Source organism: Antrostomus carolinensis, unplaced genomic scaffold (assembly GCF_000700745.2).
Source record: "Antrostomus carolinensis isolate BGI_N321 unplaced genomic scaffold, ASM70074v2 scaffold25830, whole genome shotgun sequence".
Taxonomy (NCBI): Eukaryota; Metazoa; Chordata; class Aves; order Caprimulgiformes; family Caprimulgidae; genus Antrostomus; species Antrostomus carolinensis.
In genome coordinates this window covers 12,577-24,879 of record NW_010291058.1, presented here as the reverse complement: position 1 = coordinate 24,879, position 12,303 = coordinate 12,577, and the positions used below count along the sequence as shown (strand labels likewise).

Below are 12,303 nucleotides of genomic sequence, written 5' to 3'. Positions count from 1 at the left end.
GACGTCACAGCCTGGCAGGCAACAGGCTCTGCGCTCCCCTGGGAGGTCACAGCCCGGCAGCCAATAAGCACCCTCCTCCCCCATGAGGTCACGTGCTGCTCCAGGACGTCACACCCTGCCAGCCAATGAGTATCCCACGCCCTTGTGAGGTCATGGACTGCCTTAGGATGTCACATCCTGCCAGATAATGACTGTCCTCCTCCCTGCGAAGTCACAGGCAGCCCTGGATGTCACATACTACTGGCCAATGAGCATCCTGCTGCCTCACGAGGTCATGGGTTGTCCTAGGAGGTCACTCACAGCCAGGCAATGAGCACCTCGCTCCCAGGCTCCCCAGTGAGGTCACACAGCATCTAGTGGGCAGGGACAGTGGCTCTGCTGTGAGGTCACAGGCTTTCTGATGAGGTGACAGCGCGCTCAGCCAACAGCCACCCAGAGTCCCCCAAGGTCACACAGAGCTCAGCCACCAATCATCACTGCAGCTCTGTGATGTCACAGGGACCAACCAGTGAGCTCACGTGCTCTCCCCAAGGTCTGGGCTCAGCCAGTGAGCACCCAGCTTCCTCAGAGAGGTCCCAGGGAGACCATCCAATGAGCAACCTCCCTCCACATGAGGTCACTCAGCGCTCAGCCAACAGGCGTGCCCTCTCTGCATGAGGTCACAGGCTGCCCAATGAGGTCAGAGAGCACAAGTGTCTTTGGGAGAGCACCCAGCCCAGCCAGGGCTCTCACCACAGCACAATCACACCTCACCCACATCCCGCCCATAGTTAACGAGGTGAGGTGATCGTTAACGCTCCCAGTGACTGCAGAGCACAGAGGCAGGTTTGGGGACAGGTCCCCCACTTGGTGACATGGGGCAGGGTGAGCTGCTGGCACCCTGAGGCCCACCCGAGGGTCTTGGCAGCCCACCTGCCCCAGCCGCCACCCCACAGTCCCTTAGATCAGGCCCGGCTGGGGGAGCAGAGGAAGGACCCTCCCCAGGGGACCCCCTGCATTCCCAGGTGCAGCGGGGACATCACCCCACAGGGCTGGGCTGGAGATGAGCTGCTGCTGCAGCATTTAACACCCCAGCCGTGTCAGAGGCTTCTTTTTATGGGCTGTGAGTTGACACAAGCGTGATGCTAAATCCCAAAATAAATGTGAAACTGGGTCCAGTCTCAGCTCTGATTGCACAGAAAGACAAACGGGCTCCAGCACACCCCCAGGCACCAGCCTGGGTGCCCCCTGCACCCCTCCAGCCGTGCCTGCAGCTGGGGCTCGCTGCTGTCCCACTGCGGGCTGGGTGTAATGGGTGTAAAGCTTCTGAGGAGCTGGAATCATCACCCAGCAAGAGTAAGGAGGCTTCAGTTCTGGCAGGGACACAAGTGTGATAAAGCTAAACAAAAACATGTCAGAAGCAAGTTCCAAGGAAGCTGGATTGTGCAGGGATGGAGGGGATCAGGACTGACATGATGGCCAGAGCAGGGAAAAAACAAACCAAACCAAAACACTAACGGTTTTAATTGGGTTTGTTTGTTTGTTTTTCCCAAACACAGAAGACTTTAAACTCAGCAGAGGATTGAGCAGCCACCAGCAGCAGCCTCAGCTGATGCAGTGCCCAGCAGCTGACCCTCCAGCCAAGGCACAGTCTGCCTTAAACATCCCTTGGTGCCAAAACCCAGGACAGCAGTTGAGGTGATGCCAGCTTAGATCATGGGAGATGGAGGAAAACACCACCCAGACACACAGGGGGCAGAGCCAACACCCAGCAACGCCAAAATGAAGATCCTCTGCCCAGCACAGCGAGAGCAGCAGAACTTTTTGTCCCAGGAGGAATTTATTTTCAAACAGAAATCAGATTAAAGTAACAGGGAGCAACAGACCCAGCAGAAGACAAACAGCAAGATGCCAGCTCAGGCAGGCACCGCTGTCCCTGCTGCAAGGGATGCCCAGCCCACAGGGCTCAGCAGGTTCGATGGCCCAGGGCTGGCTCCATCAGGTGCAAATACTCTCCCTCTGGCTCTGACAGGTTCCCAAACCAGGGCTAGAGCAGGAGAGCCCCAAAAAGCCCTTCTCCATCTCTCCCCTAGGGGCTCGGACTGGCTTTACCTCCATGGTGCCCTGGTTTCAGCTGGGATAGGGCTAGTGTTCTTAGGAGCCAGAATAGCACTGTGCTTTGGATTCAATATGGGGGTTGGTATGAAAAGAATGTTGATGATATACCGGTGGTTTTAGTTGCTGTTAAGAAATCAACAACTTCCCTGCTTCCTTCTTAGAAGGGTCTCTCTGAACTGGCCTCAGGCCAGAGATCCAGAGCAGGTCTGTCACTTTTTTATGCATGCTCCCTCGAAGAGCTGAGTGCACCATGCAAGAGTCAGAAAAGGGCTGACTGCAGAGCTGCTCCCAGGCTTCTCCTCTCCAGAATTAACTCTGCTTGATTAAATCCCCCTCCCTCCCTCCATGCTTGTTTCCCAGCCCTCTGACCCCTAGTCCTGGGCTCCTCTGAACTCTCCACCCATTCCATGTCATTCAGCAGTCAGCCCCAAGTGATGCAGGCAAGAGACAGCTCACATTCTGCAGGCACTGGCCTTGCTCGCTGCCCTGGGGGTTGGCATCACTTTCACCACAGCTACACCCCACCACAACCCTTCCCTGCAGAAGGGGCCCATCTCCTAAGAGCTGGTATCACAGGAGGCTTCAAGCACACCCATCACCCCACACTCAGCACTCGAGCTCAGCCCTCCACCCTGACCTGTAATAGGGAGAAAAATGCTCCAGAGCCAGTTGTGTTAACAAGTGTGCACAGCAGCGGATTTTATTCCCTAAAGACATTTTTAGCCAGCCCAGGTACTGAGGCTTCCAGCCTGAAGCAGCTGGAAAAAGGAAACATCACAGATTTGTACAGTAGAGTGCTGTAGAGAGGTACCTCACCAAGTCTTCTCTGAGCGACTGGCACAGCCCTGCTTCAGCTATGGGGCAAAAAGAGACTGGAGGGATTCCTGCCCCACATCTCCAGCTGAGGAACCCCAGACAGGTTCAGCCTCATCAGTCTCACCTCCTCCCCTGAAGGGAGCCATTCTCCAGCACTTCTTCAGGCTGTTCCATCACTAGGCAAACTATTTTTGAAAGAACAAACAGCCCTACAATCTCATATAAAAACTAGAAATTAATACAAACAAGTTTCACACCAACATGTGCCAAGAACAGAGGTCACATCAGCGCACTGCTCTCCCTGTTTCCAAGCAGGGCAGGAGATCACCTCCTCCCCAAGTCAGCAATTTCAGTGCCAAGTCTGCAAAAATGCACTGGACTTCATGGCTCAAACCAGGGCAAGGCAGAACATCCCCTAGGCTTGCCTGTGGTCTCCCCAACCCACACAGGCCTGCAAGAGGAAGATGTTTAACGTGATGATGAACATACAGCCCCTCTTGCAGCAACACAGGCCAGCGCTGCCCTGCCCTGTGCACACTTCTTCCTCCAGGAAACTTTCTTGGAACTATTTACACCAGGCACAGAGCTGATCCAAGGTCCCTCCTCTCTGCTCTTGCTCCAGCCTGACATCCCAGACACACTTCCCACACCTCTGGGTTGCAGCTGCATCGGAGAAGTGCAATTCCACCTAATGCCAGAGAGCCCAACAGCAGCAGCAACTGCAGAGCTCTGAGCAGGCCAGAAGATGAGAAAACGCTGTTTATTCTGCATGAAAATAGAAGGAAGGAGGAGTAAAACGAGGGGGGTAAATCAGTCCAAGCATTAGGCAGAGGCTTGGTCTCCTGTCAGCTTGCTGCAAGGCCAGGATTCTCCCCAGGGCAGCTCTTCTCACCCACAATGCAGCACCGGTGCTTTGCAAAGAGCCCTCTGCACAGCAGTGGCTGCCCTCTGCTTGGTGCCAGGCTCTGGGTGAGTGAGCTCTGCCCTGCAGCCACCCGGCCCCGCTGCTCCCTGGGTGGGCAGGGGCTCTCACTGCAGGAAACTGTCCAGTCTGGCTTGGCTGCTGCTGGAGGAAGATGTGGAGGGAGCTGCAGACGCTGGCCTGGAGACATTCTTCTTCTTGCTCTTCACTGCTACTGGACGGATTTCTGCCAGGTTTGTCTGAAGGTAAAACTGTCAAGGAAAGTACAGACCAAGGTCCTGAGGACACAAGTGATCCAATACCTGCTGCAGACTGGCCCGAACCACAGACCTGGGACCTACTCACAGAATCCCAGAATTGCTTTGACTGGAAAAGACCTTTAAGCTCATCGAGTCCAATCACGAACCCAACACTGACAGATCCTGGACTAACCCATGTCCCTCAGCACTGTGTCTACACGACTCTTCAATCCCTCCAGGGATGGGGACTTCACCACTGCCCTGGGCAACCCCTTCCAATGCCTCAGAACCCTTTCAGCAAAGAAATTCTTCCTCTCATCCAATCTCAACTGCCCTGGGCACAACTTGAGGCCATTTCCTCTTGTCACTTGGCTGAACAGACCCACCCCCACCTCTCTCCACCCTCCTTTCAGGGAGTTGGAGAGAGCAATGAGATCTCCTCTTAGTCTCCTTTTCTTCAGGCTCAACAACCCCAGTTCTCTCAGCTGCTCTTCATAAGACGTGCTCCAGGCCCTTCACTGGACATGCTCCAGCACCTCCATGTCCTCCTTGTGGTGAAGGACAATGTGAGGAAACACATTTCATACATTAACACACAAAAACTCCCTGCAGGACAGGCTGGGCTTTGCCCCTTACTAACAGCAGCAGAGCTCAGGCATGCTCCTATCTCATGAGCCAAGGAACGCTTCTCACTTCTGTGCTAACCCTTGCACACAAAACAGTGTTTAAGCACATCCATCAGAGCTTTGAGATGTGCCCTGCACCTCAGAGCCAGGAGACTGTGCGGGGAAAGGCACAGCAGCCAGAGCCCACAGCCTCCCAAGGCAGAGCCCTGAGAGCAGCGAGTCCCTTTAGCTCACATACCCTTCAGAGACACACAAGTGGCAAAAATGAAACCTGCAGCACAGACAGGTGCAGGCCATGCTAGCAGAACTGCAGGGTTACACAGTGCAGCACTCAGGCTTAGGGAAAGGAGCTGCTCCTCTACCAGCCGTGTCCACGGGGTAGCACTGGGACAGCTGCCCACCTTCTCCATTTACCTCAGGCTGGCAGCATGGGCACATCTGACCTCAGAGAGCTGCTCAAACACATCCCTGCCTTTGGGTACCTCCACCCTCTCACAGTGAGGCCACAGGAGCAGCAGCCCAGGACACAACTCATCGCTGCTTCTCTGCCACAGCCTCCTGGTTTTACTACAAAGAGCAAAAACTCCCTCAAAACCAGCACCAGGAGCTAGAGTGGTGTCAGAGCCACAGGTGTGCCACACACCCCTGAAAGCACTGCCTGGGGAAGGCAGGCGAGGGGCAGCCTCTGCAGGGCAGGGGACGCTGCTCCTATGTGGGGAGCAAGAGTCTGAGCAGCTCCCCACTTGCTGAGTGAGCTCAGCCCAGCCACTCACCTGCTGCAGGGCTGCTCCCTAGGACAGGAGGGCAGAGCAGCAGCGTCCCACAGGAACGAAGGCTCTGGCTGCACAGGCTGGCAGGCACACGGCCAGGGAGAGGCTGTGCTACACTGCTGTGCAGAGAGCCCAAGGGCACAGGCAGCCCCTGCAAACTGCACTGATTTCTAGTTGATACGCTCCTCTGGATGAGCCACCACTGACTGTGCTCTCAGGAAGTTCAGGTCTTCAATGCCTTTGCTGAGCTCAGACTTGTTCAGAGTCAGACAGAGAGAAATCTGATGGTTCCTTGATAATCCCAGCCCATTTTTGGTTGACAAGGTGGTAGGACTCCCCAAGATGGCTGAGATACAATAGGAGGAACAGAGATGAGGTCCCCACAGCATCACTACTGCCACACGAGCTGCAGGAAAGGATACAGGCTGTATGAACTTTGTTCTGCCTCCCAAGCCATCATACCCCATCCTCACCTAGGAGAGAGAAAGAAATGAGCCTGGAGCAGCAGCACAGAGCCTTGGTGACCTCTCCTCATGCTGGTTATGGGGAAGGGGAAGCCTTGCAGGCCACAGGTTCTGGGGAGGGGCTACAAGCACCTGGAAACACTCAGTACTTGTGTTAAGCCCTCACCTTTGGAGAAAGGCCGAAGGGTATTAATAAATTTGGGGTATCTCAGGCACCTTCTGCAGCAAGCTGAGCTTTCCAAGCAGCAGGAAGGCTTAGGAGTTTGTCACTGGGACTGAGGAATATGAGGAAAACACCCAAACTAACAAGGAGGTGGAGGAATAGGATGTGGAGGGACATTTAATCTGCTGCCAGGAAGGGAATGAGCATCTGCCATCCCTGGAGCTCTGCAGGACTGGGAAGAAGCCAGGTCACGCTCCAAGATTTATTTTCCACACACTGTATGTGACAGGGTAAAAGCCTCATTCGTTTCCTCCTGTAGGGTCACTTCAGGACAGAGGTGTGCAGCGCCAGCCCTCGACAAGCTCACCAACTGGACAGGCATACTTACAGTGCCCGTGTTCTTGTGAGGACCCAGCAAGCTACCCGAAGATGGCTTCTTGGAGAGAACAGAGTTCCTGATGAATGCTGGCAAGAGTCCTTTAAGAGCATCATCCTCCAGATCATCTGCCCAGTTCTGTCCCACAAAATAATGAGAAAAGCCCTTGAACCAGTGTGATCTGTTGAATTTAGTCCACCTACAGGGAGCACTAATAAACGCAGACATCTGTTCAGGGTAATAGCTGCTGCTGGACCACATCAGGCCAAAGAACAGCAGCTTCCAATCTCCCACTGGGGTTCAGGTGGAACAGCACCTGGGAGTCTGGACATTGCACCCAGCAAGGCTGGGAGAACAGCCCCCTTAGCTGACCCCACAGCCCTCCTGGTCAGCCCCACCTTGTGATTGCCAAGCACATCTGAAGTGGGATAATTAGCAAGAAGCACGTGGGTCCCCACCTTCCCTCTCCTGCCCAACCCCAGGAAGCCTGAGGCAGCAATACAGTGTTTCTAGGAGACTGTCAAGCAAAGCAGTTTGAAGCATGTACTGTGGTTCTATAGACAGGCTGGTCTATGGTCACAGCATCTCCTACGTGGAGAAAATGGGTCCTTTATCCCAAGCTTATTAAGAGCAGAATCAAAGAGATGGTACAGAAATTGAGATCAGTCCTTTTACCTCCACTGTTTCCTTCAGAACTTTCTTCGCCAGATTTACCACAGGAGGCCTGTAAGAAGCCCAAGGAGCAAATCAGCAGAGATTTATTGTTCAGCTGGAGGTGGCAAGGACAGACAAGGCCAAGCAAATGACGACAGAGCTTGCAGCACGACATCAGGCAGCTGGAGAGCTATCTGATCTCACACAGCAATTTCCAAAGAAGCAAGACTTTGATCTTCTTTAGAAACAGAAAGAGAAGGGAAAACTCACGGCTTTTTATCCAGCTTCTGCCTTTTTGCAGGGCTGAAGAGAGACCCGCAGGGCTGATGCTCAGGGGTGTCCACATCAAAAGTGGCATCTAGATTGATCTCATCGCTGTGGGCTGGGCGGTGGAGCTTCGGGTGCCGCAGTTCCACGGGAGCAGGGCTGCAAGGCCACACAAAACGTCAGCCATCAGGAGGCCACCACCAGCCACCCAGCAGACAAGAGGAAGACAGAGCTGCACGCTACGTCATTGAGTTGCAAGACAGCAGTGGGACCAGGATCAGAGCCCCATTCTGCTTACAAATCACAGAAAGGACAATCCAAATCCCAGAGTTTAGAGTCAATGTCCCCAACTACTGTTCACTCTCAAGTGGTCTGTGCTGTAACAGCAGCACCCAGAGCTCAGGGAAACACACTGGCACCCTGCTGCTCAGGGTACACAACCCAGTTGCTGTACTGGGGTAATAGCACAAGCTCCTCAAAAGAAAGAGCTTGATAAAAGTGTAAAAGATGCCATTTTTCAGGCTAGGTTCCTCTGCCTGCCTAAGATCTCCAGTCCCCATACACCGGGACATGCTCACTGGAAGGCGAGCTCTGAGGCAAGCAGAAGAGCAGCTTTAGGGATATTTCCCTGGCAGGACAAAGAGTTTGTTAAAGCCTAGCCCATTCTTCCATTCCATCCTGACCCAAATCCTGCAAAACACTATTTCCAGGTAAACCAAACACCTTGTCAGCAACAAGAAAAAAAAAAATCAAAACAGGATACAAGGAACAAAACGACCGTGCTACTGCAACGTGTGCCAGACTAGCACGTCTCTGCTTCCCCAGCTGGTTAAACTGGTGACTCTTACTTTGGACCCACCACCTCCATTCTTGGCCTGTATCTGAGGATAGGCTTCACTAACCTTTCAAAGACTAGTCGACTGAGTGTCTCTCTGGTTACAGATGGGACTTTCAGAGTATCCTGCAGGATGTCTATCTTCTTCTTCAAACTCTGGATGGGGGAGGGAAAGCAGACAGTGAGATAAGGAAAGATTTAGTAGCAGCTACTTTGCCTCTTTTCCATAAATCAGTGTCAGGTGGAGCTCAAGGTGGGGCAGGTAAGAGAAGTAAGGTGGGCTGGGTAACCTAGTCACTGAGCAAAAGCCAGCATAACTCCTGGCTTTGCATCTGCAGGCCATGGCCAGCTGCCAGTTACTGCAGACTGAGGAATGATAGTCTCACCAAAATCTCCTTGTCCGCATTCTTCAGATCCTTCTGGGTGCTTTTTAACTCCTCCTTTGTCTTCTCCAACTCTGAAACAGTTTTCTGCAGCTGCAGAAGAAAGGCCCCAAACAGCAAAGTGCTGGTTACAACATGTAGGTAAGGCAGACCACGGTCCCCCTGTGAGAGCAGAATGCTCTGCAGCACATGCTACATCCCTGTCTCAGGGCTCGGTTTTCCTGTGGCAGCCTCTGACCAGTCTCTCCTGTAGCAGAGCAATGGAATGCCTGTCCATTTCCTCAAGCTGCCTGCAGAGGGATCTCCAAGGCTGCTTGCCCAACACAAACCTTCCTACAGCATTTTCCCGATCATTTATGCCTCATGATGACAGCTTTTCCCTGCTCTTAACACTTGGTGGCTGCATTCTGAATTCCTACAGGACTTTGGACACAGCAGAGCACAGGAATTACAAACCACAGACTGGATGATGGTTGTGCATCAGCAATACTGGCACATGGACAAGCCTGACTCAACAGGGAAGCATGCCAGGAGCAGGGGGTCAAGAAGTGGACTGGTACCACATCAGAGACTTCTGTGGGTTCAGGAGTCTGGGCCAGCCCACAGAGTGACAGTACAGTCAGCTCTCCATCAGCCAAGCCCAAGCCCTGAGCACTGACTCGCATCCTCCTGACCCATGGTGGTGGTTGCAGCCTGGCACTGACTCAGCCAGTAGCAGCCCAATTCCAGCAGCAGCACCTCACGTAGCGGGGCAACCACCCTGGGAAGCAGCACAGCAATCTCAGAAACAACTTATCCATTTGAGGGGACCACAGCAGCTACAGGTGAGTAACAAAACCAGGCCAAATCCACCTCAGTCACTCATTTTGTGAGCTTGGACATGGAGGTGCCCCAGGGAACATCTGCACCTTGGAGAGCAAGTCTACACACACACACACACACACACACACGTTTCACAGGGACTTGCTACCAGCACGGACAGAAAACAATTGCTGGCCTGAGCTAACAGAACCCAGCCTGGCCTGGAGCAGGGGAAGCAGCAATAGAGGCACATCAGCAGCTCCAAGCTCTGTGCCAGGTCAAAGCCACCTGCATGTCCTCACCACACCTCGGGGATCTCCTGCCCTGGCCCAGCTCAGTCAGCTGAAGGCACAAGGCAGGGTCTGACTGTGGCTGTGCCAAGCCAGGGCTAAGCCCTGCTCCACCAGTGCTGGCTCCAAACACCCTCCCCCCCCCTTCCTAGGAGACCAGTTCTGCAGCAGGAGGGGCTGGCCCCTGAGCTAGCTGATGCTCAGCAGTGTGGCAGGACGAAGGCAGTGCTGCTTCCAAAGGAAGCAGAGAGGAAGCAGCAGAGCACCTGTGTGCTGCTGCCTTCTAGTCCAGGCTCTCTGCCAAACTGCAGCTGGCTCTGAACATGCTGCCCCACCAGTGTCCCCAGAGAGTGCACTCCTGATGACAGCCCATGAGCTGCTTGCTCACCACAGCATCACACCCTCACCCAGAAACCCCAGCCTGACACTTCCACACCACCTGTACCGCTCAGGTAGTGCTGTCTGGGAGGGAGAAGTCACTGCAGAGGGCTTGGGCCACAATTATTGACAGGGATCTACAGACCAGATGGCACTCTGGCAACACATATGCTTCCTTTACCTTGCTATTGACAGAAAACAGGTCTTTCTTCAGCTTCTCCGTCATCTCACCAGAGATCTTCCGAGCCTCCTTCAGGTTTTCATATTCCCTGCAAAGAGACCAGAAAAGTCTTGCTGTTTGTGAGAGCAGCGAGATAAAACTTCTCAGAGACAAGCCAAGACCCTTAATTTGAAGCTCTGCAAATGTAGAGCCACCAGAGAGAACCCAGGAGACACAGAACCCTTTAGGGAACAGAGCTGAGTGTGCCAACGCTGACCAACAGTGTGTCAAACATGCTGCTACACCCCAGGGGAGAAAAAAGCTGCCTGGGATATCATGCCTGAGAACAGGGCCTGAACAGATCTCACCAGCAAAATGGAAACTGGATCCAGAAACATTTCAGTTGCCAGTGAAACAGACAGACAGACAACAGAGCAGCCTCCATGCTGGCAGCAAATAGGGGACTTTGCTTTAAGTGACTTTTCAGAGACTTCATACTATTGGCCATGCACATTCATTCCCAATTACACCACAGGGACACTTGCCTCATTACAGCTTTGGATCAAAGCTGCAATTATTCAGCTGCCATCAGAATGGTCCCAGAGATGCTGTGGTTTTGCCCAGCAGGACCAGATGGATTTCCAGGTAGGAGAAGGCAGCACTGCAGATCCACCTTGCCCAAGAGCGCTTGAGGCCACAGCTGCACAGTGCAAGGCAGCAGAGGGTACAACCTGGAGCCCCTCATCCACTCATTTTCCCCCAGGCATGAGAGGAGAACGGAGGGAACGATAATCATCACCTCAGAGGTGCACTGACAACTCTGGAGACAGTTCCCATGGTGACACGCATGTCACTACAGTGACAACAGGAAGAGTTCAGTGTGACAGGCTCCAGTCTAGGTCCCCAGAATCTGTCAGTCGAAACTCAGCGAAGGCCCAAACAGGCAGTGAGAGCCCCACAGAACCTGTGTGCCTGCTGGTACTCGGCAGAGCCATCTCCCTGGGCACACCCAGGACAGCACGAGTCATAGCATGGAATCACAGAATGGTTTGGGTTGGAAGGGACCTTAAAGCTCATCCAGTTCCAACCCCCCTGCCAGCAGCAGGGACACCTTCCACTAGACCAGGTTGCTCAAAGCCTCATCCAGCCTGGCCTTCAACACTTCCAGGGAGGGGGCATCCACAACTTCCCTGGGCAACCTGGGACACTGTCTCACCACTCTCACAGTGAAGAATTTCTTCCTAATATCTCATCTAAACCTCCCCTCTTTCAGCTTAAACCCATTTCCCCTTGTTTTGTCATTAACTGCCCTTATGAAAAGTCCTTCCCCAGCTTTCTTTTAGGCCTGGCTGTGCCAAGCTCGCAGCACCTACTTTTTCAGTGAGACACAGTAGATGGCAAGCTGTTCCACCGCTGCCTGCCCAACTCCCATCTCTCTGATCATCTCCTCCACTTCGGGGCGCTGGCTCTGCAGCAACAGCTCAATCCTGCACACAAATAAATACCCTCAGTTCATGAGTCACAAGCAGAGCTGGGAAAGAGGTTGAAGCCCTGCTTCCCCCCATGGAGCTGGTGCAGCCTCAGCTCCTGCTGCAGACACTCTGGGTGTCGTGGGGGAAGAGAGAGACAACTGCCCCAAGTAGCCCAAGTAGGGCTGCTTGCCAGGGAAGAGTAGTGCTATGTGGACAGACTAGAGAAAGGGCAGCTGTACACACATACCGACACAGGGCTGGTGGCCCAGCTGTTGGTCCTTATAGCCCTGTGGCTGGCTGTTCCCAGGCTGGGATTCTGCCCCAGCATCCTCTGATAACAGGAATGGCATGTAGCCACACTGAAAGCACCAGAGATGAGGCCAGTCTGTACACAGCACCATGCCTGGCTGCTGTTTAGGGAGAACAGCCGGCTGGAAACATAGCAGGGGCAAGACCATGGAGAGGCAAGGGCAGGCCTGCTAATGCCACAGTTGCCAACCTTATGGAGCAAGACAACCCAGCACGTGGAGGCAGATGTTGCAGCAGGACCCTTCCCTCCCTCTCCAAGAAGGGGAGAGGCATGCAGCCCA

General features: G+C 53.7%; 1 protein-coding gene across 1 annotated transcript in view; it reads right to left on the bottom strand.

Annotated features, from left to right (window-relative positions):
* Positions 1-3,942: 3,942 nt before the first annotated feature.
* TRAIP (TRAF interacting protein) overlaps positions 3,943-12,303 on the bottom strand; it is a gene marked incomplete at its 5' end in the record, with an annotated part of 20,061 nt that continues 11,700 nt past the window's right edge. The window contains 9 exons of the mRNA XM_010175250.1: positions 3,943-4,074; positions 5,893-5,943; positions 6,486-6,611; positions 7,149-7,197; positions 7,398-7,553; positions 8,297-8,385; positions 8,616-8,705; positions 10,263-10,350; positions 11,615-11,730. Coding sequence (XP_010173552.1) covers positions 3,943-4,074; positions 5,893-5,943; positions 6,486-6,611; positions 7,149-7,197; positions 7,398-7,553; positions 8,297-8,385; positions 8,616-8,705; positions 10,263-10,350; positions 11,615-11,730 — 897 coding nt within the window. The remainder of the gene's footprint in view (positions 4,075-5,892; positions 5,944-6,485; positions 6,612-7,148; positions 7,198-7,397; positions 7,554-8,296; positions 8,386-8,615; positions 8,706-10,262; positions 10,351-11,614; positions 11,731-12,303) is intronic.